The sequence below is a fragment of the Dacryopinax primogenitus genome (assembly GCF_000292625.1).
Source record: "Dacryopinax primogenitus strain DJM-731 SS1 chromosome Unknown DACRYscaffold_5, whole genome shotgun sequence".
Taxonomy (NCBI): Eukaryota; Fungi; Basidiomycota; class Dacrymycetes; order Dacrymycetales; family Dacrymycetaceae; genus Dacryopinax; species Dacryopinax primogenitus.
Genome location: NW_024467202.1, coordinates 473,052 through 498,843, shown reverse-complemented (window position 1 = coordinate 498,843; position 25,792 = coordinate 473,052). Strand labels below are relative to the sequence as shown.

At 52.8% G+C, this 25,792-nt stretch overlaps 8 protein-coding genes and 1 non-coding gene across 9 annotated transcripts; 2 read left to right on the top strand and 7 right to left on the bottom strand.

Annotated features, from left to right (window-relative positions):
- Positions 1 to 47: 47 nt before the first annotated feature.
- On the bottom strand, positions 48 to 1,430 carry DACRYDRAFT_21137 (uncharacterized protein). The gene is made up of 3 exons (XM_040772250.1): positions 1,297 to 1,430; positions 989 to 1,246; positions 48 to 938 (listed from the first exon to the last, which is right to left on the bottom strand). The coding sequence occupies exons 1-3, from the start codon at positions 1,417 to 1,419 to the stop codon at positions 291 to 293; spliced, it is 1,029 nt and encodes a 342-aa protein (XP_040630497.1). The 5' UTR covers positions 1,420 to 1,430; the 3' UTR covers positions 48 to 290.
- Positions 1,431 to 5,706: 4,276 nt separating this feature from the next.
- DACRYDRAFT_114977 (uncharacterized protein) lies at positions 5,707 to 11,468 on the bottom strand (the record flags this gene model as incomplete). The annotated part of the gene is made up of 6 exons (XM_040769920.1): positions 5,707 to 6,405; positions 6,456 to 6,633; positions 6,687 to 9,578; positions 9,629 to 10,942; positions 10,991 to 11,398; positions 11,450 to 11,468. Coding segments are annotated over 6 exons (5,273 nt in total), but the record flags the coding sequence as incomplete, so codon positions are not given.
- A 407-nt stretch (positions 11,469 to 11,875) lies between these two features.
- Positions 11,876 to 14,707, bottom strand: DACRYDRAFT_93912 (XPG I-region protein; the record flags this gene model as incomplete). The annotated part of the gene is made up of 7 exons (XM_040777183.1): positions 11,876 to 12,124; positions 12,173 to 12,627; positions 12,679 to 12,869; positions 12,925 to 13,076; positions 13,128 to 14,072; positions 14,123 to 14,634; positions 14,686 to 14,707. The coding sequence occupies 7 exons, from the start codon at positions 14,705 to 14,707 to the stop codon at positions 12,017 to 12,019; spliced, it is 2,385 nt and encodes a 794-aa protein (XP_040630495.1). The 3' UTR covers positions 11,876 to 12,016.
- Positions 14,708 to 17,316: 2,609 nt separating this feature from the next.
- Positions 17,317 to 18,538, top strand: DACRYDRAFT_99202 (uncharacterized protein). The gene is made up of 2 exons (XM_040777576.1): positions 17,317 to 18,145; positions 18,196 to 18,538. The coding sequence occupies exon 1, from the start codon at positions 17,329 to 17,331 to the stop codon at positions 18,061 to 18,063; it is 735 nt and encodes a 244-aa protein (XP_040630494.1). The 5' UTR covers positions 17,317 to 17,328; the 3' UTR covers positions 18,064 to 18,145; positions 18,196 to 18,538.
- On the bottom strand, positions 18,516 to 19,239 carry DACRYDRAFT_114974 (uncharacterized protein; the record flags this gene model as incomplete). The annotated part of the gene is made up of 4 exons (XM_040769919.1): positions 18,516 to 18,663; positions 18,712 to 18,762; positions 18,812 to 19,037; positions 19,095 to 19,239. 4 exons carry the CDS (start codon positions 19,237 to 19,239, stop codon positions 18,633 to 18,635), a joined length of 453 nt encoding a protein of 150 aa, XP_040630493.1. The 3' UTR covers positions 18,516 to 18,632.
- A 219-nt stretch (positions 19,240 to 19,458) lies between these two features.
- DACRYDRAFT_21134 (uncharacterized protein) lies at positions 19,459 to 20,898 on the top strand (the record flags this gene model as incomplete). Its single annotated transcript, XM_040772249.1, has 4 exons — positions 19,459 to 19,795; positions 19,846 to 20,436; positions 20,483 to 20,643; positions 20,697 to 20,898. Coding segments are annotated over exons 1-3 (1,079 nt in total), but the record flags the coding sequence as incomplete, so codon positions are not given.
- A 332-nt stretch (positions 20,899 to 21,230) lies between these two features.
- On the bottom strand, positions 21,231 to 21,303 carry DACRYDRAFT_t23. Its single transcript has one exon. It is a non-coding gene; the product is annotated as a tRNA-Arg (tRNA).
- Positions 21,304 to 21,385: 82 nt separating this feature from the next.
- DACRYDRAFT_64554 (DNase I-like protein) lies at positions 21,386 to 23,661 on the bottom strand (the record flags this gene model as incomplete). The annotated part of the gene is made up of 6 exons (XM_040775758.1): positions 21,386 to 21,714; positions 21,772 to 22,690; positions 22,736 to 23,380; positions 23,434 to 23,507; positions 23,557 to 23,588; positions 23,638 to 23,661. The coding sequence occupies 6 exons, from the start codon at positions 23,659 to 23,661 to the stop codon at positions 21,558 to 21,560; spliced, it is 1,851 nt and encodes a 616-aa protein (XP_040630491.1). The 3' UTR covers positions 21,386 to 21,557.
- A 34-nt stretch (positions 23,662 to 23,695) lies between these two features.
- On the bottom strand, positions 23,696 to 25,792 carry DACRYDRAFT_64551 (uncharacterized protein). The gene is made up of 5 exons (XM_040775757.1): positions 25,601 to 25,792; positions 25,392 to 25,553; positions 24,925 to 25,345; positions 24,578 to 24,872; positions 23,696 to 24,527 (listed from the first exon to the last, which is right to left on the bottom strand). Exons 1-5 carry the CDS (start codon positions 25,763 to 25,765, stop codon positions 24,401 to 24,403), a joined length of 1,170 nt encoding a protein of 389 aa, XP_040630490.1. The 5' UTR covers positions 25,766 to 25,792; the 3' UTR covers positions 23,696 to 24,400.

The window sequence follows — 25,792 nt, the reverse complement described above, 5'->3', positions numbered from 1 at the left end:
CTGACCAACTCTCGATGGGGGAGCGGAAAGACCGCTTGAGATACATTAGAAGATACAGTACACCAAGTACACCACACTCGACGGACACGTTGGGCCAAGGGATACGAGCGGAAAAGACAAGAAAAACAACAAAAAGTAATGGAGACGGAGAAGGATACAACCATGCAGAGCGAATCAAGCCAACAGCGCTCTACATGCGCCGACCATTAGACCAAGAAAATTGGAGAGATGGGTGATCATGTGTGCGAGGGAATATTGTGAGCAAGGGGTGGAACCAAGCGCTGGGTCAATCAAAATTCTCCAGTCTCATCGAAGTTCATGCCTTCCTCGGCATCGAAATTGAAGTACATCTGATAGGTGTCGTCTCCACCGTTGTCATCCAGAAAGAGTGGGTCTGAAGGCGCGGGGACATTGATGGGGGTCTGATCCCATCCTCCTCCAAGAGCTTCGGGACCGTCGATCGGCAAGTCCACGCTGATACGTTGTGACAAGGTGCGAGGTGAAGACACAGCAGGACCAAAGATGGATCCACTTCCACCACCACCAAATTGGCTCATGTTGGCGCTGAAAAGCTCATTGAGGACCATAACATTGTTGTCCTGCTTTGGCGTGGCAGGCTGGGCATTGCTGGGAGTACTCGCAGGGCCCCCAGGTACCAGAGGAGGCGTCTTGTCTGTCGGAGGCGTCTTGTTGTCCTTTCCAGCGCTGATAGCGGGTGAACCTTGATGAGGGGAGGTCTTGATACCGTTTAGTGTAGGGGCGGGGATCTGAGCCGCCGACTTCTGAGGGGCGCCGGGGCCGGCGTTGGCTCCAGAACCATCATCTGCCATCTTGCGCTTCGTGCCTCGAGAAGGCGCTGCTGTCGTTTCAGGGCCCATTGTATCAGGACCGTTTCCAGCTCTGGCATTGTTACGTCCTCGATTTGCAGGAGCGGGTGCCTACCAAGTCATGAGATGATATTCCGGAAATTGATTTACACGACACTCACGACTTGCTGGGGCACAGGAAGGCCAGGTTGTGCTGCCACTTGGGCACCTGGCATAGTCCCGTTCGAAGGCATTCTCATTCCCTGATTCACCTGTCCTTGGTTAGATATCATGATCGGTTGCTGCTGTAATTGCTGCTGCTGTGGCTGCTGAGGGTGGGGCATGAACTGAGCATTGCCCTTTTTGTCGGCGGAAGGCGAGGAACGCCTAGCACGCTTCGGGTTGGGAGGAGAGGACTCGTCTGCTGGCGATGGGGCATTCTATCACACCGATGTTAGTGAAAGTTCCGATCATGGCAGTAAATACTGACAGAAGAACTGGCTTGTAAAAGTCGAACACCGCCTGCGATGCCCACGCCCTGCATCGCACCTTGTTGCTGTTGCTGCTGCTGCTGCGGGGTAGGAGCCTGGAAATTCACAGGCATCCTAGCCATCTGCGTCTGGGTAGGTCCCATCTGGGGGTTAAATCCTTGCGCTTGGAGTTGTGCTTGTTGCTGCAATTGGTTTTTAGCGATCATTTGCTGTATTTGTTGGGTATTGAGTTGGGTTCCGCTCGGCATCCTAGGCATCATATGCTGCATCTGGACGTTGCCTGGCTGTAGAGCGGGCATAAGAGGTGCGCCGTTCATCCCCATCTGTTCCGGACTCATGCTGATCATCTGCGGCGGGCCGGGCATTTGTCTAGTCCGAGAGGTCAGGAAATGATGGTACGAATCTGGGGAAAGAGCGTACTGTCTACCGAACTGAGGCGGCATGCCCTGCATCCCACCCATCCTCGCCATCGCCCCTGGTGTCGGCGCCCTCTGTGGCCCAGGCTGACCCTGCATCCCCGCTGGCCCTTGCGCCATATGCATACGCATCGGTGGTTGGCCACCAGGCCCCGTCATTTGAGGTTGCATCGGCTGCCCAGGAGCAGGCGGTTGTTGCATGCCCATCTGTGGTGGGAATGGTCGGCCACCAGGCATCATACCCTGTGGACCTTGAGGGTGAGGCATTGGTTGCTGTTGCGATGAACGGGCTTGCTGCTCTGCCAAAGCCTGGGCTTCCTGTAGCAACCGCATCTAAGAGAAGTCAATCAATTGTCACTCAATATAGTGAAAGTATCGACGAACCCGATCTCCTTCAGCAAGTTCGACCGGCAGCTTGCCTGCGCAGTTGTTCCGCTCCGTAACGATCCGCCACGCATCGAGCGTGACTCCCGGAGGTAGTTGCTTGCTTATATCCGTGTTCATGGGATGCGGCTGACCTGGGAACTGGCTAGCTCCGTTCGGCACAAACGTATTTTGTGCCATCACGTTCGGCGGCATCGTCAGATGCGGAGGCGGCGGCGCCCTGTTGCCCCCTAGTCTCCCTGCTTGAGCGGCCTGGTTCATGACAGGGTACGGAATCGGTCCAGTTGGTTGGCCAGGCTGAGGAGGAAAGGGAAACGGCTGCTGCTGGGGTTGCTGAGGCGGTTGCGGCTGCTGTTGCTGGGGTTGTGGTTGTTGAGGTTGGGGCTGTTGTTGAGGTTGCTGCGGATTCTGCTGAGGCGGTTGAAGATTTCGGGGTGTTCCTGATCGACCAGGGACGAGCTGATACTGTTGGGACTGAATCTGAGGTGTGGGCGCGGGGAGGTTAGACGGTCCTGCACCAGGAGTCTGATGGACCATAGCGGGCTGGGGTGGTGGGCCCATTGTTGTCATCTGTGGCTGCTGAGCTGGACGTACGAGCCCAGGTGGTCCCATCAAGTTTCGAGGCTGCATCCGTGTACTCTGTGGTTGCTGAATCTGCTCTTGCGGATTCATCGGACCAGGAGGAGCGGGAAGCATCGGCGCGGCGTGGTTCATCGGCTCGCCCTGTACAAGCGGAGGAGTCGGACGTTCGGCCATCTTTTCGAGACCAGGAGGTGCGATGTGCGCCGTCGGAGCCTGCTTAGCATACATGGGCATCGCTCGCGGAATATGAGACGGTCCTTCGAACGGCATACGAAGGCCGCGCTCTTTTGCTTGTTGGGTCATGTAGGCGTTATACTGAAACACGATAATGCGCATACATGAGCATTGAGTCATGGAGAAAGCTGATGTGACTCACGTTATGGATCGCTGCCATGTCAGCATGCTTTGCGACATCTCGCGCTTCCCAAGCACGCCAGAATACTTGCCACCATCTGGGTGACACGCATGATCAATCATGAATCCATTGTGAAGCGCGAATTACTCACTCGTACAATAGCCCTTGAGGAGTCAGAATAGGTGCTGTTGCGGGGATGCGACCCGCTTGGATCTGCTGCCCCAGCTCCGACTCATCAACGAAAACCTCTGCAGTCTTATGATAGTTCCTCTTTCTCAGATAATCCTCAATATACCGGTGCAGATGTAGTCTACAAACCCCGTTAGTGGGAAAGGGAGACGCCGACCAGGGGAAATAGACACACGAAGTATCGGGATTCCAGAATGTCTCCTCATCCGGAATTTGATCTGCGCGCACCATCGGGCCGTAAGTCGTTGGCATCTGACCGATGTCGATCTGCTGCAAAGGACCCATTGCGGCGAGTGGGTTGGGGTGATGATGATGGTAGGGGTGGGGTGGTGGCGGCATTCCACCGTGGTGCTGTTGCTGCTGGACTCCCGGCTGCTGCGGGGGTGGTTGCTGGGTTGCCATGTGCTCGAGGCCTGGAGGAGGTCCGCCTGCCGACGCGTGAGGAAGTACAACGACGCCGTTAGGCTGGGGGTGTGCCATAGAGTCCGTGGAGACGATTGAGAGGGGTCAAGAGGAAACACGAGAGGGAAAAAAAGAGTCAAGCAGGAGTCAAGGATGATGTTTTGTGGATGTTCTGACGTTTGCCGCACAGGGCGGGATCGCAGCCAGGGGGGTGTCCTGACGCAAGGAAACAGAGAGTAGAGGAAGAAGAAGGAGTAAGAGAAGACGATCCAGAGGATATGATTCGAGGATTGTCAAGAAAGGACAACTGGGGCGGACCGAGCGTTGTCGGTGTCGGAGGGTGAGAGAAGGCGCGGCTTGGTGAGGGGCGAGCAAGGGTTGTTCGCCGGTGCGCCGTGCTGGCTAGGAGGAAGCGGTGGCACTGATCGGCTGTGTTGGCGCCAACCGCCCGTCGTCGGTGGGCGCGGAGGGCACCGGGCGGACACAGAGCGCGACCAAAGGATCTAATCGTGCAGACCGATGTATAGGCGCACTAGAGGATTATTGCTGTGAGTTGAGACCAGCGGAAGGGGGAATGGGGAGAGGGAGTGAGATGAGTGTGGGTGCGGTGAGGGAAAGGAAGGGTAGGAGAGGGTGAACAGGGCAGAGAGAGGAGCGAGGGAAGAACGTGGCTGCCCCGGCCGCGGAATTGGAAGAGTAGATGATGGAATACCGGCAGAAGAAGAGGAGAGAATCACCGATTTTCGAGTTGAAGCAAAGTAGAGCGTAGAGCGGGAGTTATACTGTGTTGCTCTAGTTATTTCTTTGGTTTTGGAGAGGAAGCCGTAAGTCAAGGTATCGAAATATTGATGACCGATGTATGAGCGGCGGTGTTCGGCAGTAAGAAATGGCTTGCAAGGGCCGTAATGTCGATATATGCTGTGTGCTGTGGTGTATTGTGTTGTATGCTAGGAGAGGGGATAATGCACAGACACACCCTTACAAGCACGTAACAGGGACGGGCCGCGCAGGAGAAAGCGCCGTAAGTTGTTCAGTTTCTCCTCCCTCTTACACCGTGCTTTTTCGACGTAAGGCCACTTCCCCCCCTCAAATCGCACAACCTCCCTCAGCCCCCCACCCGAACCCTGCCGTGGCCTACCTGCATATTCTCGCAACCGACGAGGAAGGGCGCAGGCGTCACACCAGTCTGTGGAGCCGACGACAAACCACGCCCCATCATGATAGGGGTCATTTTCCTACTCTCCTCCTGTGCAGCTTCGACAATGTTTCACTCACACTGCACTGGTTTATTGTTCAGCTTCCCTACTAGAATGCTCTACGTATACAATGCACAGGCACAGGATAATCCCCAAACCGTTCCTCATTCTCCATGTATTCCGTAACAGGAGCGTACGAAGCCGATCATCAGCCCTTTCCCCCAGTCTACTCTCTCACCCCTCTCACCCGGGGTCTTTCGCTCAACACCCAACCAACCATCCAGCCCCCGTCGGAGCCCGAGCCTGTTGACCAATCTCACCGATCCCTTGCAGTCAAACCCGCTCTCTGCCGCGGGAGCTGAACATCTAGATAGTCCACCCCTCCAAATTTCATTGCGGTGCCTTGTTCTTGTAACAAACCTGTGAGAAGAACACTTCTACCCCCCTTTTTTCTGCAATGTAAGCTGCTACAGTACAGTAAATCTTCAACATTTTGCGGAGATGGAAAAATTCCCCTGACAACCAACGCCTTGCGTATCATATCATCCCATATCATCCCATATCATCCCATCATCGCGCATAGACCAGCTAACAATTCTTCACCCAAAGGACCCTCAGACACCAGTTAAAAGTTGTTCTCGCGTTCCCCAGGGCAGCAGATGATTGGTCCGCGATTGATGAGCTGGCCACAAACCTCCAACCTCTTTTTGCACCCGCCTTCGACCCCGGTTTCTTTCCCTCGGTCTTTGGCGCGGAGGCTGATCTATGCCGTAAGGTTGAACAGGGACGGCAAGCCACACAACTGCCTTCGAGCACTACAGCGAGGTCTGCTTTTCACGCCGCTGCTAGACCCAGTGATACCTTCATCAATCCAATTAGTGATGTGTTGGTGACTATCATACATATTGATGCGCGTTCGTAATTCACATGAGGGGATTGGAAAATAAAAGTAAGTAGGGAATCCAGGGTCCGGGTATGAAGGTCATAAGAATCCCGAGCGATACGGGTAACATTGTTCGGGAAGCGAAGGGAATGTTCCTAACAGCCGTCCATCTGGCCTATCCTCTCCGAGAGGGGGCCGTCCCTCGGCCGGCCAGAGACCGTTGATATCCTCGGCGCCCGTCAATGCCGTCGTACAACCGCGAAGATGACGGCGTCCCAACCCCATAGTATCCATTTCATCTCGATGAGCCGCTTGACTTCGCGCCAACCGCCGTCCTCACCTTGCAGCGAGTCGTTCTTGTTCTGCGAGGGGTAGAACATGAAGTCTGCTGGGGAGAGCAGGGACCGAATGAGGGATCCGAGCAAGAAGGCGATGATGGCCGTGACGACGACGAATTTGAGGCTGAATTGCGGGTCATGGAGAACATGCTTCCAGGAAACAGTGCCTAGTGGTGATCCTGACGTTCTGCGAGAGATGGCCGGTCTGGTGCCTTTGGACGGTGTTCCGGGACGTGTTGGGAGGGGCGAGCTCATGAACGACGGGATGGTAATAGATGGCGTGAGACGCAACAGAGTGTTCGTGTTGAAGAACCCCAAGAGAGTGAGCTGTCCCGCCGGCTTATTGTCCACCGTATCGACCGTCTATAATTTCCATCGGTGGACAATTCGATTCTTAGAAAAGTATCACTTACCGTGACATGCTCCGATGTATCAGTGTCGGCAGGCTTTCCCTCATTACCCGGATCCGCAATTTGCGCATCTCCGACGGCCGGATCGGCAGTAATAGTGTCCTCCTTAACGAAGTCCATAGCGACCGTGAGTGGTTTCCGTAACTCCTTCGGAATCAGTTGTCCATCGCTTGCAGATCCTCTGATGAAATGATAATCAGCATTGATGTCCTTAGTGCTGGCGGGAATACGGACCTGCGCAGCTTGGCCAGCTTTCCCGCCCGGTTGTCTTCTAACTCCTCCGTGCCTAGTACATCCACAGACTCATTCTCCCCAGATACTTTGAGCGGTTTTCCCTGGAACAGTATTCCGCTCCTGGAGATCGAGTCATTCGGTGTGATGGTAATCGAGACAACAGCTCCCTTCTCCTCCAAGTCTTTCAACCAGGTAGGAAATTCCGGACCGTGCCCATCGCTCGCATCGTCGATGCTGAGAGGATCCAACCCGGACGTGTAATATAGTGCCGTAGGCAAAGTGAATCGTAACAGATGCTTAGTTGGTGGCGTGGCCACGGACAAGTCCATAGCATGAGAATGAAGGGGAGAGGGAGGCATAGTGTACACAGATGCCCGAATCTGCAGGTCGGATGGCGTGGGGCTTTTAAGGCTGGCAGCAAGATCTAATGGCTTTGAGTTGGATCCAGACAGCAGCTCGTAATCGACATCAATACGATAGGACAATCCATAGAGATCCGGATAGAGCAATACTTCCCCTAAAACGAAATCGAGGTTCGCCAATGTCCTGGGCACGTTGGCCAGCATCGAAGGTTTGGGTGCAGAAGAACCCACCCTGGGACGTTGTAGCGGCGGCGACAAAGATGACGGTCTGACAGTGAGGGAGGATGTTCGGACGTGTCCTCGCGATAACCTTACGCTGCCTAGGTCAGATGCTGAGCCATTGACAGTGAGTGTAGATGCGGAAGAAAATGGTATTGGTGACGTCCTTGCAGAACCGTCCTCAACAACCATCTTAGGAGTGGCACTAGGCTCGAGGAGTTTTGTAGTCGGCATGGTTGGAGTTTTATCTTTATCGAAAGGGGTTGATGGTCGCGTGACCGGACCAGGTCTTCGAGGCTTGATTATGACACGAGCTTTGAAGGTTTTGCTACTCGGAGCGAAAGACTGATTGACAAGTGTGCGCTGTTCGTCGGATATGTCCAGCAGCCATTCGGCCCCGGTGGTCACCTCCTCGTCCCGCGAGACAGAAAGCGCTTTGGCAGGCCACCGCAGAGACGGAAGAGGCGGCTGGGTTTTCACCGCCTTTTGGATGGCCAGAATACTGTGCGGTAAGGCAGAGTTCAGCATGCCGTTTACGGCGAGCGGAATCTGGCCAGCAAAGTCAATTGCGCTGAATTGAATAACGCGGGTGGATGGAATGGCGAAATTCTCTGTTGTGTACGGGTCCAAGGTCTCGATAACCCATCCATGGAGGTGGATATGACCAATGGACAGTCCCGCGGAGTTGATTTTTGCGGGTGACATATTTGAGGCAAGGGCAGATTCTGGGAAAGACGCCATCGCATGATAGATAGTGGATACAGCATCGGCAGACACCCATCCACTGCTGCCTGATAGCGGACTGTCTGCGTCTGCTTTATTGCTCCTTTGACCAGACGGTGCCCGTCCCGTTATGGCCGCCACATAAAACCCTCGATTCTGGAATGGAAATGTGGTCCTCAGGGCCAAAAAGGCAGTGGAGCACCCAAATCCGTACTCTTCAACAACGGCGGAAGACTCGAGCCTATCGTCCCATTGCTTGCGGGAATGAAGATCGGAGATGAGATGGGCAACGTCCTCAGCAGAGATGCCTTCGATAACCTTTTCCGACCGATGTATCGGAATTGTTGGCGAGATCTCTTCAAAAATCCGACGAGACACAGAGAAGCCATTGTTCTCAGTGATACTGATCCAGTGAGCGACGGGAATCGCTTGGAGTCGCTGAACGATTGAAAGGGCTCCGAGTGCTGCACGAAGAGGAGTTGTTGTGGACGTAGTATCCTCTTTCAGGCGAGATGCAGGAGTGGGGCCCATGGCTGCTGTTGCCGCTGCGGTCGTGCTGCTTGCCTGCTCAACTGCCATAGAAAACCACCTGGCGACTGGACTCGTGAAAGGCTGCACGGACATCCTCGCCTGTCTTCGTCGTAACGTGACCGTCTCAGCTCCGCTCATCTCCCCATCTTCGGTATCTGTCCTTTTCCTTCTCAACCCAGGTACTGGTGGCTGATCCAATGGCATCCGAATTGGTTTCACACGCTTTTGCCTTGACCGAGACTTGATCTCAGCTTCCGGCAAAGAAACTACATCGACCTTGACCTTGGCGCCATTGACGGTTACCACAGCCTTCTCCCTGATCGATCCAGGAACTTTCTTGATCTGTACTAGGACGCGTTCCTCACCAACCATTATCGCATCGTGTTCAATAGTGATCCACAATCCCCCTCCCTTTGTAGCCAGTTTGTGTCGCCTCAAACACGACACTGACTGAGGCGGTGGATCGATGACGAGCTCAATATGGGATGCCCAAGAATCAGCATCTATGCGAATCTCACACTCCAGCTTTGGTATTAAATCCAACGGCTGAGGGCTGGTAACAGGAGGTAAATCGGGGGGTGGATGTTCAGCGCTTGTTGGAGATGCAGGTATAACTTCCTTCGACCGCTCCGCTTCTGGTTCCACGTTCGGAGACCGCCTCTGCTCGGAACCTTCATACTCTATTCGGAACAAGCCTTTGTCGAACTCGTATCGACTTCGAGTGAGCCGTGCGCCGCCGAGACGGGTAATCATAGGAGGGCTACCCAGCTTGATGGCGAATTCTCCCATCCCACCCAGGGTGGCAATCATTTGCCCAGGGATGTATGCTTTGTTTGACCACCCTTTCGGATCGGATTGATCCAAAAGCGTGATCTGAGTAGTCGTTGGAGATAATGCCTCAATCGCCCATCCTTGCAGGTCTATTTGACTGCGAATGAAGGCCGGATCGGTTGGTGGGATCGATGGGAAGAGGTTCGTGTCTTCCGTCGAGAAGGCAAATATGTGAACGGAAGAAGAGGACTTGTATACGGTCTTCAACAAAGTTGAGTCCCGTGGCCTGCAGAATGATGAGATAATGGACAACACTCTCAAAGGGAGGAAGCCTACATTACCGGCCATACTCCCTTCGTCTTCCAGTGCCAAAGATCTGTCAGCTCGTTGACATCCTCGAGGAAAACGGCATCGTCGAAACTCTTGTCCCATTGACTTCTTGTACCCGGAGTATCCACCATGCTGAAGAGATCCCACAGGGTGACCCCCACGAAAACTGCAGCTGCACGATACACAACCAGGGTAGGATCAATAGAATCGAGTTGGGTCACCGTTACACCTCGCGATTCAGTGATGTATTTCCACTTCGCCTCCGGCTCCTGCAACAATGAAGTGAAGTAGATGTAGTTCCGGCGGACCAAGCTGAGGATGGCTTTCTCGGCGGCAGGACTGCGCTCTGTGGCAGTCCGTATGATTGGCCTTTTGCTGACTTGAGAGGACGGACCAGATTCGGCTGACTCTATTGTGTTCACAGTGTGTATGCTGATGGCTTGCACATCACTGACATCGCCAAATGTATCCTTGTTGATTGCGAAGGATATAGGATCGCGGGATTCGAAAGAGGTGATCTCTTGAGGTAACCCATTCACCCTGATACCAGGAACACCACCTGCGAGTTCGGCGATGAGCTTCACGCTGACAATGGAGTCCGTTGGCGGAGGCGGATGGACGATTCTGAAAACGAGGCGGGCGGAATCCGCAGATGAACCACCTTGCGTTATTCGCCCTGCTTGGGCGACCCAAGGCGCGGCAGCTGTCTCCTCAGAAGGAGCCTTCACTGTGACCTGCAAGTCCCAACCATGCGTGGAAGGCAAACCAAGTTCGATAGTGCGCTCAAGCCGTCGCCTTTCCTTCTGTAATTGAACCTCTTTCAAGGTCTTTTCCTTTGGTCCGCCTACTTCGAACTCATCGTCCTCGGGCTGAATAATTGCGTACTCCATGACCAACGCTTCTCGTCCAGCTTCTCCATAAACGATGGAGAATATGGAAATACCAAGACCATATCCAATGAATCTCGGTATTCGGTTGCCCTTTTGCCTCACACTTTCCACTAGTCCTAGAAGGAGAACTGGTAGGTGTTGTCCAATACCAAGACCAGCCATACCCCAGACAGCGTTCAAGTCATGTTGCCAGAAGCACATCAACCGAACTCTTGCAGACGACGGCGCCCTGCTGGAGCTCTCGGTCGGCGAACTTGTCCCGGGAATGAATTGAATGCACCAAGAGGACAACCGCACATTCGACCGGACGTAAGGTGGGGAAGGACGCAAATACGCTGGATCGTCGGAAGATCTGGGCAGAGATGTTGAGATATCAATGAGTGCTGAGGAATCGCTGAATATGCGGGCAATTGTGATCGCATCTCGGGGACTGACGCTTCGTAAGTCTCTGCCTCGGCGCATATATTGTGGTGCTCACTTCGCAGGCCAACCCAGTTTAAATTCCGTCTTGCAAATTCGCGTATCTGGATCTAATAGTTCGACCAGATGGGAACCATCCACAATGGGATCCCAGCTCTTCCTCAGCTCCGGTGTCTGTAACACCGCTTTCCAGTTGTCGGCATCGAGCAACCCTCCCTCGTCTGTGAACACATCCAACATTGCCCTATACACCTCTCCGTCCTTTCCTTGTCGCCTGTGTACTGCGACATCCGAGAGTGTTGTCCCAGCTCGACTCTTTCCTTTACTGGAATACGAAGCGGGTCCATCCTGTTTGGCAGGTCCTTGACTTAAAGGTACACGTTTCCAATCGGATGCTGGGGCGCTTAGGAGTGAGCGGAACCGAGCCTGAGCGTCGGTGAGGGCTACAAGCCAGGACTCCCGTATTCTGAACCAGGTCAGTATCGCCCACCAGCATCATCTCTTAGATGAAACAGACCTTGAGCCCTCCGACATGGCCAGAATAACATCACCGCATAAAAACGAGCAGCAAGTCCTTTGACGCCACTCTTTCAACTGTCGTGGCCTCGGCTTCGGCCAAGTCGGCGGCTGCGAATGCACGTGTCACAACTGCATCCCCCCTTACTGAAGTAAAAAGCCACACAACCACTTATAATCGAAGAAAACCTGTTCAGTCAACACTAGTTGTCATAACATTCGTGTATCCATATTGCCTTTTTCTTCACCAAAAACGCCTTAGTCCCAATCGCAATGCGTTCAATTGATCAACTGCGATTAGTCATGATGCCCGAGTTTGCCGTTGACACGCGACGACCTTGGAAGCATAAATGGGGAGGTCGATTGGATGAGGCGAAAAAGGGTCACAATGAGGCAGATGCATTGTTTGATTTACCAACACCATGCTCATGAACTGTGGGCGTGCTAATGGATGACATGGAACGATTGTGACTGCAGGAAAGAATGGGGTGCAGCAAGCGCAAAGAAGCTTAACCAGAATGGAACACAACTCGCCCAAGAGGAAAAGAACCAAACGTTTGGGCGCAGTTCACGGGCGCATTGGGTGCAACCAAGCTTGAGCAGCATCGAACTCGGAAACGAGCTCAGGAGACACCGCTTCGTTCGCAGCTTCCAGACTCTTGATAGCAGCATATGCCTAAAACTATGTAAGCACTGTCCTCCAACGTAGTATGGAAAGACTGACAGCATCCCAGAAACGGAATCCTCGTTCGACCTCTGAGCTCGGGCTCTTGATGTTATCAAAATTCTCGTCGCAGATGTTCAACGCTTGCTCCTTCGCCTCTTTCACTTCTTCATCATCCTTTTCGCTTTCCTCCACTCGGCCCCCTTTCAGTGCGACCAACGCATCCAGGTACGTCTTTCCGAGAATCCCGAACCCAGTGTTCACGTCGGCCTGGAAGGGGAGTGAGAGTGCAATATCCAGAAGATCGTCCCTTGCTCGCCGAGCATCCCCATGCAGAAGCATGTTCATGGCGGTGAGCTCCACCAAAGATCGAAGTGCACGGGAGAGTGAATGCAGGAAGGAGTTAAAGACAAGAAGTTCCCGTGACAAGGGTCCTTTCCAGGGTTCTTGCTTGAAGTTCAAAGGAACGATGCTAAGGACACGCATGACAAGGAGCATGCTGCGTTTTTCGGCCTCTAAGAAACTCCTCAGGAAAAATGGATAGCATTGAAGACTTTAGAACGCACCATCTCCGAAACTGGGCCCGCCGCTGTAGGCCCGACCGCTCCAAAGATTGCCGTGCATTACGCCAGCGCGTACAAGCTCTAAGAAGAGGTATAGTGGCTCTTGGAACTTGTCGTTGACCCGAGACGCTTTCAATGAAGAATGCATGGACCGGCCAAGAGGTGTGTGCATATGCGTCGCGGAGGATAGGAAACTGCCCCGGACGGTCAGAAGCCCTGGTCCATCTGTTCTTTGTATACAACACGCACCCTCTGAGCTCCAAGAATCTCCAGACGACATTAGCCACCACCTCGTCCTTCTTATCCAACGGATGAGCATGATTGGCCTTGGCCCGTGTGCGACCCGCGAGTTTCTCTTGGGAAGTAGCACCCAAGCAGAGTTGGAAGTCGATCGTTGATGACTAGACCGTATTGTCAGACTGACACATAAACATGGGCCTGCGAGCACCTACGTTCTGACGCCTTAGCTCTTCCTCCACTATGAAGTTGGGGACATTCCACCATGTAACACATCGCTCAATCTGCATGAGAGTGTCCTTCCCTGAATGCGGCACAAACTTGTCGTGTCGTCCAGGCTGTGGCGGCACTGCAGCGTCATACCAGTAAGACGAAGTAACCTTCCGGCTTGCCCACCAAGAATTGATGGAACTGCTCAGCAAAGCAAGAGACACCGCTCTCGGACAAGTGGCCCCCTCTGAAATGACCTCTTTCACGAAACGGCGGTACTCCGAATTTTCGCCGTTGTCCAAAGGTGGGGGCTCCGAAATGTGACCAGAGGTAAGCCAATTAAGCGGTTGAGGGCTAACGAGACCACGCGAAAGGTAATAGTACACCTCATCGGGTAAGCGGTGTGTGAATATGTCATGCAAGTCTTGGGGTAGGTCGGCCGCTGTTGTCACTTGAGGTGCAACAGACGGATCGGCGTTCTTTGCAGGGGTGGCAGGGTTGGTCGGTGATTGAGTAAGAGTAAGGGGTGCTACAACCCCATCGGATGAGAGAACAAGTGCGAATGTGATGATGGCTCTGGCACGAGCAAAGGTGTCGATGTACTGAGTGGCTTTGACCTGGGGATCGTGGAAGAAGGCGGAGGCGGCGGCGTGGCCAGACTTGTAGAACTTGACCATATCAAGAACAGGCTTGAGCGTCATGTCGTTTTGAGTGGGAGGGAAGGGCGGAGCAATGAGATCGTCAAACCCGGCAAGGACGCCGACATCCAGGAATTGGGTTGGTGTCAGGTTCATGTCGGCAAGGATCGCAGACTTAGTGCAGTAGGCAAACGTCTGGCTGCCAAACATCACAGATAAGATAAGCTTGTCAACGCCGTTGTACAACAAGGTTTCGGTGGCGCCCCAGATTGCATGGACATAAGACTTCGGGTGGCGGTAGAGATAGATGAGCTATATGCGCGATCAGACAATGGAACAGGCACAAGAAAGAGCGCACGAACTTGGGCAGATGCCGTGTACGGCGCGATCATAAAATCAACATTGCGATGCCTGAAGATTCTCAAAACCGCTCGCCACAAATCCCACTGCACGACATGAGACGCCGGCTTCGTCTCGAATGCCGTCGTAGCCTCAGCCACCTTGCCTTTCTCGTACAAGTCCCAAGCCTCCGACCGCGCCCTCATCATATCAAACTGCGCGGCATTGACAAGGGGGCTGAAGTGGACAGCCTGGTTGGGGTATTTTCCCGGCGCGCCTTTCTTGGCGCTGTTGGGCCAGATGCCTGGGAAGACGAACACAGGCTTGATGCGCAACTTCTCGAGGATCCGCAAATCAGTCTCAATCCTCTGCGTTAAGGAAAGCGGTAGACCACCAGTCGCCGGCAGGAACGGCTCCCTGGTCTTTGGGTTTTGAAGCAAGCGGGCGAGGTAAAGCGATGCATCGATGCCAAGCCTGGTCTCCGTGAGCGCAGAGAGAGGGAGGGTGTGCACTTGCTGGCGGTCCGTAAGATACGCTACAAACGCATACATAAGCTTTTGAATGTCTCAATCACATCCTTGCTCACCGTCCAGGTGTCGTACAGGCATGCTGATGATCCAGTATATACGATCCGCGCGTTATGACAGTAGAAGTCCAAGTATTCGTCTCACCAAAATACCTGGTCGTGACGGAAGTAACGGACACAATTCACGGGCTGGCCTATGCTTCATTAGGGTTCAACGCGTCGTGTTGCAGTCGTTGACTTGGACAATCCCTCTACTGAATAATGAGTCAATCATACGTTGCGAGCAACAAAACAACAACGGCAAGAGCTCCCTTTATTCACAATGTATCTTCATCGAGGTTATTTGGCTACGAGTTTCGGTTCAACGCACGTGTATAATGCGTGGACCGATGCCTGGCTTGCGGCACCTTCGAAGACACCGCCCTGAATTTGGATAACTGGGGATGGTCTACGAATATCTGTTGTTGTTCTGCTTTCATGTGCAAGGCGTTGGCCAACCAGAACAGTCTTCTGGAACGGCTAGGCCTCCATCGTCTTACGAGCGCATCATGGGGATCCTTGGAGGGATCAGTTGTGCATCGGCTGCGTCTGATCAAGACATGATTCTGGTCATTTTGTTCAACTATCCAGTTTCAAGACCTTGGTCCAGAGAGGGTGCAACGTACAGGCTTCTCCACTCCTGTGGACGTTCTGAAGAACACAGGTTGTAGACCAGTGTCTATTACCAACTTTCGAATTCTCGGGATGATGGCCTCGAGGCTGACATAGCTATCTCGATGACAGATACGACACGCCACATGGAAGGTTCGCCTTCGGCCGATGTTCAGGCACCACGACTCTTTTGTCTTCAATAATCAGGAACGAAGCTAGGAGAATCAGTGTTCCGCGGCGAAAGAGAGCAGAACTTGCATTGCGCTGTTCTGAGGATCATACCCTATCACTAACGATCCAAATCGTCTAATCCCATGTTCTAACACGCAAGCAGTATCCGACCCAATCTGTCCGCCTCCCTGTGCGAGAAGTGTCACGGTTGTAGACTGCTGACGGCGAAGTCGCCATCCAAGCCTATTATGTTTTGCCTTGGTCATCGCCTAATTCTGATGTCCGCATCCGCGATGGACGACTTCCGACCTTTGCACGAAATGCCAGGATTGACAACGAAAATGACAGCTCCTTCGTGGCCAAATATGTTGTTTACGAAGATTTCCTACAATTGCTTCTTTCCTGGTTCCGTGGCCCATCTCTTAACTCTCTCCCTCCACGCCAGGTTCCGTGTGGATCGATGAGATGATCACACCAACATATTCCTACTACCCTTGTCCTATTCTAAGCATTACGTCGATCTCCACAACAAAACACCTTGTCACTCCACAAGACAATACCGATTGTATGATGCGCCGTTGGGGCGGGTCAATTTCCAGAAGCTTCATGAGCGACGATCCTGAGCTCGTTGGTTCCCCGGGCTGACAACAATCCGACCTATTCTCAACTCAGGCTGACCGAAAATGATCGCGTCAAACATTAATATGATCCGCAACGACAGGCGAGGTGGCGGGGATCATATCGTTCCGCGATCATGATGGTGGTGTTCTGCTGGTTCAGTATCGATGGAAGTACAACTCGTGCATCTCATAGAAACTGGCTGTGTGATGCTGTGCTGCGAAGTTAGGGGCTATTGCTGGAACTCTATTCTTATTCAACACTTGATGCTCTCAATGGACGACTGAATGGCCAGAGCCTTCTGCGCAAGGCTGTGTCGCATTGAGGCATGCCGTTGATTTGGAAAAGAAGGAAGGAAGCAGCATCAATCGGGAGCTTGGCCGGGAATCTCACGGCATGCCCGCGCCGATCTACCTCCACCTGGCCTGACGTATTGCATGAGCAGAGGACGAGTTTGATGGTCAAACCTGTCCTGGACAAGAATACGCTTGGCTTGCTGTGAATCTGCCATTGTACATTGGCTCGGGGAAATACTCTTCCAGATGCGACCTGTTAGCCCGAGGGCGAGGGATGAAGGATGTAGCATATGCGCTTCTTTAGCGAGCACCGGGTTAACGGCATGCAGTCCTGTTTCTGTGCAAGCTCGGCGTTCGGTCTATCCCAGGCAGCGTCGCGTGTTCCTCCAGTTTGCTCGAAACTCCTGGGGGGCTGAGGCGATGAAATGCATATGCTATGTTGCCGTGACTTCCGGAAGCATTCCGAATCCCAAGGTTGCGTATGCGATGCAGGGAAATGAAAGGGCACCATGGACGCTGATGACGTACGTCTTTTGTCGTGGGGTGAACCTGGCCTGTGTTTCTCGGTTGACGGGGTGTCTGTTGTGTCCGGGGGCGGTGCACGTGGTGCTAATACAAGGGGACGGAAGGAAGGGGAAGGGACGAGTCGGAAGCAAGTCTGCCTTTCCCTTCCGATTCCGTGTCAGAAAAAAGGGTGGCGACGTTACGGTAAAATATTTGAATCCGAGTGTTTAGCCAGACGGGGGTATTCATTTTTATTTGTCGTTCGCTCTATTTGCCCTGAGAGGCCGATACGGCCATAGGGTCTCATACTCCACACAGCCAATATAACACCGACACAACCCAAGTGTCAATCGCATCGCCCACCCACGCCCTCGCATCACATCCACCGTCGACAAACCTCTTTATTGCACCACCACCACCTCTTTCCACCCTCAATCTCACCCCACTTAAGCGCATACATGCAATGATGTCTTTACATTTAACACCAAAGTCTATTCTCAAACGATCTGGCTTCCCACACAAGCCACCCTCAAACAGCGGCTCAATACGTCGCTCGGTATCTTTCTGCTCAGAGGACTCAGTCCGAATGGCTGACTCGTACGACCGCTCACCGGCGTCACCTACTACTGAACTCTCATGGTCGGACATCGAGGAGCTGCGTAGGCTGCAGATGGACTCGGACAGCGATGATTCAATGGATCCAATTGACGAGGCAAAGACGCTCATGGACCTCCCCGCTCTCCTTGCAGCAGCACCCACCGCACTCCTACCCCTTCTCCCGCCTATCAATGCCATCTCTCGCCCCGTGCCAACCCTCACCCTCCCCGCACCGAGAAATCGTGGGGCAAATGGTGGGGGGTGCTGGCTCGCGCCACCAAAGCGCTCCGCGTCTCTCTTGCCTGTGACAGCACCTATTCGCACGCGTCCGCTGCTCGCCTTCCTTCCCCTCCTCCCGGTCAGCGATGGTTCCTCTCCGAGCCCTATGTACGCTCGTCCAGACCCCAACGCTATCCCTTACTTCTCCCCTCGACCCAACCGAGGAAAGGACGCAGACAGTCCAATGACGGACGATAGCAGTTCCCCCATCACTCCGCCTGACACGAGGAGGATGCACCCGCTTGAGATGGCACAGATGGACGCGGTCGGTGCGGGTAGCTTTGAGATCACGTTCAAGCGGAGGATGGAGAGCGATTGGTAGTGGCGCTCGGTTGGGAGCAGTCCGAAACGAATGTCCGCCGCCCCCGGAACACTTATCCCGCTGGTCGGGATATGTTCATAACGTACGTGACTGGTTTGCTGTTTCATTAATCGTGCTCATACTCCCTATCAGTCTATTGGGATTGAGTGGCCACACGTAAAATGCACTGCTTTGGCGCAGTGGCCTCCTATCTGGGCGCATATACAGTCCGCACCTGAAGCATACGCGGCCGCAAACCTGCCACCTTGCGAGCGTATGTCACGCGCTATGTACCTGCTGCAGGACCATCATGCCGCACCAAGAGCATGATTTGTCTCTTGCACCCCTCTTGTTTTTAGATGGGTTGAATGGGTCGTCTCCATGGATTGCATGGAACGGAAGTATAGGCCGCACGGACCATTTGTATCAATATGTTCACAGCTGGTTATTGTATCGTAAGAATATCCCTGAATGGATAGAATAATGCAAAAATAATATACACAACTCAGTCATGTGTGCGAAACGTCGAGGTATGATGGTTTGTTGTAGAGTTTGCAGAATGGAAGAGTCAATGAGGAAGCCGTGAAGGGTCACATTATCGAGACGGCGGTAGAATATGATCTGTTAGTGTGTCAGCTAATGTGGTCAGCCTGTGCATGCAAGGTTTACCCCATGATGGCAACCATTGTCTGCGTCAGAGCCCAAAGGAAGGGCACCCATCTGGAAGCGAAATCAGTGACAAGCCCCCGAATAAAACCAAAGAACATACGTCGACATGCTAAAGTATCCCACACTGTACACCGCCGAGAGTACAAAGCCAATGATGCTCGCCCCTATCAGAGCGAATATGCCAGCCAGGAATCCATACGTGAGGGGGATGAGCGCTGCTAGGAAGACTGACTTCTTGCTGAACACGATGAATGCCCAAGTGCTTGTGAGGAGGAAGGTGATGGCGTAACAGATGAGGGTCCAGTAGAGCGTGAACCTCCATACGTCTATGCATATCCATCAGTATCATGTGACTCGAGTGTACGGGGATAAGGAGAGCATACCGTTCGAGTAGTAGAGATAGCATGTGCCGGGGACGAGCGTGCTCGCGTTGGTACGGGTAAATTCGGCTCGGGGGTTGTACAGGCAGGGAAAGGACGGCGAGACGTACCCCTCTGGAGGGGAGAGGATCGTGTCCGGTGAGGCCATTGTTATGCGACAGGACGGGGAAGGAGCGTGTGCGAGGGAGCAGGCTATGACATGAGGAGAGGATGGTGGACAGGAGCACAAGGAGGAGCAGGGACGGATGTGCGGTGAAACTGATGGATGATCCGCCGCGCCGAAGTGCTGAGAGGGACCCTGATATTGTCGGACACAAAAAAGTCAATCTTGTAACTTGCACTTTGCCATCTCAATCTCCCAAGCCAGCGATCATGCCCCCTCGCCGGAGCCCGCGGCAGGCTGCCAAACAGGAGGCGGAAAAACAGCCAGAGTCTCTGTCGACGCTTAAAGAGGCTCAGAATGCTTTTGTCAATGCTCTGGCTAGCAGGGGTAGAGGAGGACAGATCGTCGAAGTCGTTATTCCTGTTCGCAAGAAAAGGAAGGCTACAACGCCTGAGCCTGCACCCTCTTCCCCACCTGCAGGACGTGAAGATGCAGAGGAAGAGGAGGAAGAAAACGATGATGCACCTGAGCCAGTGTCGATGAAAAGTGGCCGAAAAGCTGCCGAAGACGAGGCAAAGAAGGTGAAGGAGTTTGAACAAACGTAAGTAGAATGATTATATTTTCGGAGATAGTCTGATTGAGCTGCAACAGCACCGCTGCAAAGCGAAGAGAGGCAAATCGGAAACGTGACCAAACACTCAAGGAACGAGCTGATGCTCAAGGCGGCAAACGAAAAAGGCGCACGGCTGGAGAAGATGCCGAGAACATCCCGCAGGTCACTCTGGAAGAGGCGGCTAGCATTCCATTACCCCCATCGGATGGGGTGGACGAGGAGCAGATATCAGCAGAGAAAAGGATGGAGCGAGCTATGGCTGAGGCTGCGAAAGAGGACGAGGATGAAGAAGCCGATCAACCGCAAGAAGACCAAGTCATTTTGGGAACTGGAGACATCGAGATGGACGAGCATGACGACTCTGCTACGGCTGTCTCTGGGGATGCGCCTGAGCAACCTCGCCACACCCACTTGGATGTTATCCAGGAGGAGGAAGAGCCCTCTGAGGAACCTGCGCCAACTGCCATCCCCCGACAACTTCCTGACCACCTTTTTGCCTCTGCTGCTGCTGCCATCTCCGAAGCTCTGAAGAAAGATACCTCGCAGAAGAAAGCGAAAAGAGCAGAGAAAGTGAAGGAGAAGGAGCAGAAAAGACGTCGGAAAGACTCTATGAAGGACCGCGTTGTTGGGTATGTTATTTCTTTGTTGTTGGCTTCCTAGTCTGACATTTGTTAGATCTCGTGTTGTCAAGGTGGTGCCCTCTCATTCTCTGCCCGATACCGGCACCAAGACGGGTGTCGCAGCAGCACGCTTTGTACGGCAAAGACTGAATCTCGCCAAGCCACAAAACGGCCTGAAAAAGCAGAAGAACCTCAAAGGCTGGGACCGTAAGGATGGTATGTACATCTACCTCATTGAGAAGTCCATGGTACTCATCGTCACTGTTTAGCTCATCTAACCATCAGCCAAGGTTCTACCGGACCCGCAAGGCGCTTTGCGAGGAGCATGAATGCGTAACCGAACTGCACGCCATCCCTCCTCAGAGGCTTACCTCTTTTCATGGTCGCTGGTGCCCACGTGTCCCTTTCTCATCCTTGCATATCATTCCCCATTGTAGAATACCAGCATGATGTTTCCAATGATTCAGTTCGTATGATGCATCTCGTCTCTTTATACTTTACGTGCTGCATAGCGTCACTCCGCAGAACGCATAAGCAACTGCAGGGGCATATTCTCATTACCAATATGCGCTTCTGAAACATATTGAACAGGCAAAAGGTGAAGGAACCTTGGGTAGTCTCGGGATACTGCCCAAGAAAAGAATATCCAGTCCCCGGCAAGACTCGAACTTGAGAACTCGTATTTAGCGCAACATCTTATAGGCATACTACACAACAAGAACACATAGTAATTGAATTGACACACACTATATCAAAGATTGATCAGAGGTCTGTACACCCAGAACATCAAAAGTCATGCAATCAGTCCCCGGCAAGATTCGAACTCGCGATCTCCGGATTCGGAATCCGACACCTTAACCATTAGGCCACGGGGACAGATAGCAAAGCGGGATCAGTACTTCATCTGTTGATAATCTGGAAATGGCCGAATAATCGACTTCAGGTATCCATGTCACTAGGCACGTTTAGAATATCTTGAATTGGAACCTGGACACAAGCAAGAAGCATCCTGAAATACATCAAATGTTAATGAACCACGAGAGTGTGCAACGTAGGTATTAATGTCGTGGGTATACATGCGATGAAACAAATTGTACAGCAACATCAGTTAGTCTTGCCTCATTGTGGCTTCAAAGGCGTTGCTTTTTTGTGCTGGGCGAGCTTTGCGAAGCAACGGCTCTTTTCTTGACATCGCTTGCCCACATGAAGAAGTTGCATCGGAACTCTGGATTGACCTCTTCGCGTAACCGCTTGGAGTGCCCGGCATCATAGCCCGTTCCAACAGGTCTAACAGGGGATTAGTGTTCTCGATGATCAAAAGAACAAATAGCGGACACCACGTACAAAGAGCAGAGGTAAAAATGTCTCCCCTTCGTCGGTCCTGGTTTATTCACCACAAATTCCTTGGCGGGCAGACCATGGCCAGAACACTTCGGGGCAGACGGCCGAGTAAGAATATTCGACCAAGCAGCCTTGGACGATTCTGATGCTCCCGATTGACCAATAATTTTCTCCCAGCACACGTCATCTTCCGAATCCTCGATCTCGCTTGTCGAATTCTGTGTCGACTGAGACGGAGTTCGCTGAGACGGAGTTCGCGATTTACTGCTCTTTACTTTAGAAGGCACCGCCTGTGTCGATGACTCTGCTGCGCCTTTCGCACCGAAAAACGAGGACAGCTTCAATTGCCTGTTCTTTGGTCTTTTCTTCGCGTCTTTTCCTTTGTTCCGATCTTGCGAAGTGGCCTGTCGTTGTGACTTGGGAGCTGAACTTGGCGCTCCCACCACCACTTGGGCAGGCAAAGGGGCAGTGTCTCTAGATACGGCATTCGAGGCCGCATCTGAAAGGGAATCTGGGGAGTGCGATGTCTCGAAAGTTGTCTCTGGGGCTTGGGACATGGGTTGCTCTTTCGGATCGCAGGATGAACTCGGAGGGCGGTCGATGGGCGGAGTAATTGCAGTCTTCCCAAAAAATGATGAAAGCAATGGTTGCTTATTGGAGAATTCATCCCAATTTCGTGTCGCGATCCGGGGAAGCGCCCTGGTTGGGTCATACTTCATCTCCTCTCTCAGCCGTCGCACCTTGCCATCGGGCAACGTGATCTCATCGAAAAAATCGACAAATACGGGGCAGTGATCAGAGCCGTGCACATTTGGAAGAATATCTGAATGCATGATCCAAGGAATCAGCCCCTCGGTGCATAAAACGTAATCGATTCGTGTTCCATAGTTGGCCGTTCGTGCATCAATAAGAGTATTCCAGCCTGATCCGGGTCAGCCAAGCCAAGATCACTTTCGTACAAACCTACATGTATACATCCCCGTCCGATCAGGCCAAAACTTCCGAGTGAGATCAACGAGCTTGCCTGTAGGTTGAAGCCAATCGCGTAACCAAACACGGGGTGGGTGATCCCACCAAACGCTCCGTTTGCTCTGCAGGCGGCCATCGCAATGATCGATAGGTTGCGAGCAGATGTTTATGTCGCCAACCACGATCACTTCCCGGTGTTCTTCTTCTATCAATATTCTGACTCGTTCTCGCAGCATATTGTGGAAATTGATCTTGAATGAGAGTCGATTCTCCGAAGCCTCCGCCGGGCAATAGGTATTGATGAGAACGAACAGACCAAAGTCAAGCACTAATGCTCGTCCTTCATTGTCCAGCTCTATAACATCGGACGGTATTGCGCCTTTTTCATCCGGAATGAAGTCCAGCAAATGAGCTTGACGGTAGTGCCGAGAGACACGTTCTTCGAGCGAAAGTGAAGGTTTGGGCTGTAACAGCCCGGACAAGCCCTCCTCCGCTTTCATGGGTCGCACCGTTCTCGAATCTGCATACACAGCAACACCACTGTATCCGCCTTTGCTCTTACCCAATGGCAGCGAGAAGAATGCATCATACGGCCCAGGGAGTGCAATAGATCGGTCTATGGCAGTTCGAGCAATCTTCATCTCTGTTACGGAAGGTCATTCCACGCTCCGAAGTGGAGACAAGCTTGCCACGCACCTTGAAAACAGAATATATCCGATTTAATCTCCTCGCTCTCCAGCATTGCCTCAAGCGTCTTGAGTGTATACCATCTGCGTATCTATTGAGACGGTGGTACGCGTACTGGTGACGTGCACGTACGGATGGTATTGGTTGAGCGTACGAACTCCATTCTTGATAGGACGTCAACACGATTGCAGATTTTACTGGTGGAGAGCTTACGATGTTCCACGTCAGTATTCGCATGTTAGTGCATTAAGCAAGCTGGTCACAAGACCCCAATTGCAAGATGTCTGTATCGGATGAGGAGAGAGAGATGAACGAGCGCTTGACCCCGATGCTTCCGTAACGATTGGGCAGACGGCACTATGACAGCATCGACCATTCCATCTCTCGACCAAGTAGCATCACCTTACGATGGTCCCGATCACCCTCTTGCGAAATACATGAAGCTGGTCTTTGAGCCATCGTCCACGGTAGATGACAGTTTGTCTACATTATCTGTCACCTTCCAAACGATGCCGCCCAAATCGCATGCAGACGTTATCGACGCGTTCAATGCTAGCGTGAAGACTATGCCATGGAAAGCACGCGTACCGCTGCTCACCGCACATCCTGCAATTGGACAGAAGAATAAGTTATCGGCGCTGAGCGCTACCGAACAACGAAATACCGAGAGCGTGGATCCGGTGGTGCAAGAACACCTCATCGTTCTGAACCGGGCGTATGAGGCGAAGTACCCCGGCTTGCGATACGTCACATGGGTGAACGGCCGCACAAAAGCACAGATTGCGGAAGAAATGAAGGGCATGTTGCAAGTGCACACAGTTGAATCGATCGACTCCTCAATGATCCTGCCATATGCGCCTGGTAGTCCTGAGTGGATGGAGGAGCTGGACCGAGGAGTCGAGGCAACAATGGACATTGCGAAGGATCGCACAAACAAGATACTTGCACAGAGTTACAATCGGGAGAGTTGAATGTATTATGGCTTCGTTCGATACATTGCTTGTGCTAGTCTACGACGTGTCCAGTTCCATAGCTCAGGTCCATAGTAGTAGTAGAATACGCCGAAAGCGGCGCCTCCTAAATGTGCCCAATGATCAAAGGTTCTAGAGCAAATATTAGACATGGTGGACTGATCAAGAAATCATTCACATACCTCCAGCCTCTCATTACTCCGATAACGTCAAGTAATACCAGGCTTCCCACGCCCGCCGAGATTGGTACCTGGACCCATGGTAAAAGGATGAAGGAAACTGTCGCCTCTGGTAGCGCTAGTGCAGACAGGGTCACTGTCGCATATATCGCTCCGGACGCGCCTAACGAAGGGAGGATGGATGTGAGGGCACCGTTCGTCGCGCCCGTCATGTTCCCGGCCGTCAAGGCGGCGACCATGCGAGGAAATCGAAATCTAGCAGCTACAACATGCGACAGGAGTGAAGAGAATAAGCCACCTGAATACGACGTAAGCTATTTGGGGCATGTTGTAATGTTGCAAACACTTGCCTAACACGTAGAAGGAAAATGCGTGGTAAAAATAGGTTGATTCTGGCTGTCTTTCTACGTGTGCCTGCTGGGTGCCTAGCCAATCGAAAGCCGCCGAGCCAAAGGAGACCAGAGCAAACATGTTGAACCCCATATGAACGAGACCTTGATGGCTAAACGCTGAAGTGAGGAGGGTGTAGCTTTTCCCAGAAAGCGGCGAGTGCAGAAAGTGCGAAGCCATAAAATGTCGCAGAATCGGTATTTGCCAGCCCATAAATATGGCGGCATTGAGGCATACAATACTTGCTGCAGCCCTGCGACCGTCGCTGCTGTTCAAGACCATCTCCGCGAATGTGATCCATGCTCGCTGGGCGTATACTCGGATAGTTGTAGGCCAGTGCTTCGTGGAATCGACCATGCCCTTCAATTCATCCGTGAGGTACTGTACTAGGTCAAACAGCAAACTAGACGGCAAGAGATCCACCTGCCCTGTGTAATGCGATTTTTCGAGCGCGCTGCATTTCCTGACCACTTGGCCCTCCTGTTCTCCACCATGCATCTTTTGAAAGGCTCTTTGCCCATTTTCGTGTGTCCTCGTTCGTATAGTATGCAGCGAGCCCGTATGTCCCAACCCCCACTCCGACGGAAAACTGAAACCCGTTTAGGCATAGTCGTGAATGCTGGTCATGGGGCGCACCAAGATAGGTCGCCAGAAAACCGGCCGAACATTTGCGACAAAGCTCTCCGATGGATCCCCGCCTCGAAGTGTGTAATTAAATCTTCGAGGGGCAAAACGCGTCCATGACTGGTAAGCGGGTCGGATCCTAGCACAGACCGGCAGGCTCGAACCGAATCTAGACATGGGGAGAGGGCAATCCTCTGAAGCTGG

What these genes read in the sequence shown, in the direction of transcription:
- DACRYDRAFT_21137 (XM_040772250.1), bottom strand. Translation starts at nt 1,419, where the DNA reads ATGGCTAGGATGCCTGTGAATTTCCAGGCTCCTACCCCGCAGCAGCAG. An exon ending in TTTTACAAGCCAGTTCTTCT is followed by an intron (nt 1,247 to 1,296) that starts GTCAGTATTTAC and finishes TCGGTGTGATAG; the next exon opens with AATGCCCCATCGCCAGCAGA. An exon ending in TTCCTGTGCCCCAGCAAGTC is followed by an intron (nt 939 to 988) that starts GTGAGTGTCGTG and finishes ATGACTTGGTAG; the next exon opens with GCACCCGCTCCTGCAAATCG.
- DACRYDRAFT_99202 (XM_040777576.1), top strand. Translation starts at nt 17,329, where the DNA reads ATGATGTCTTTACATTTAACACCAAAGTCTATTCTCAAACGATCTGGC.
- DACRYDRAFT_64551 (XM_040775757.1), bottom strand. Translation starts at nt 25,765, where the DNA reads ATGTCTAGATTCGGTTCGAGCCTGCCGGTCTGTGCTAGGATCCGACCC. An exon ending in TTTTCTGGCGACCTATCTTG is followed by an intron (nt 25,554 to 25,600) that starts GTGCGCCCCATG and finishes AACGGGTTTCAG; the next exon opens with TTTTCCGTCGGAGTGGGGGT. An exon ending in ATTTTCCTTCTACGTGTTAG is followed by an intron (nt 24,873 to 24,924) that starts GCAAGTGTTTGC and finishes CGTCGTATTCAG; the next exon opens with GTGGCTTATTCTCTTCACTC.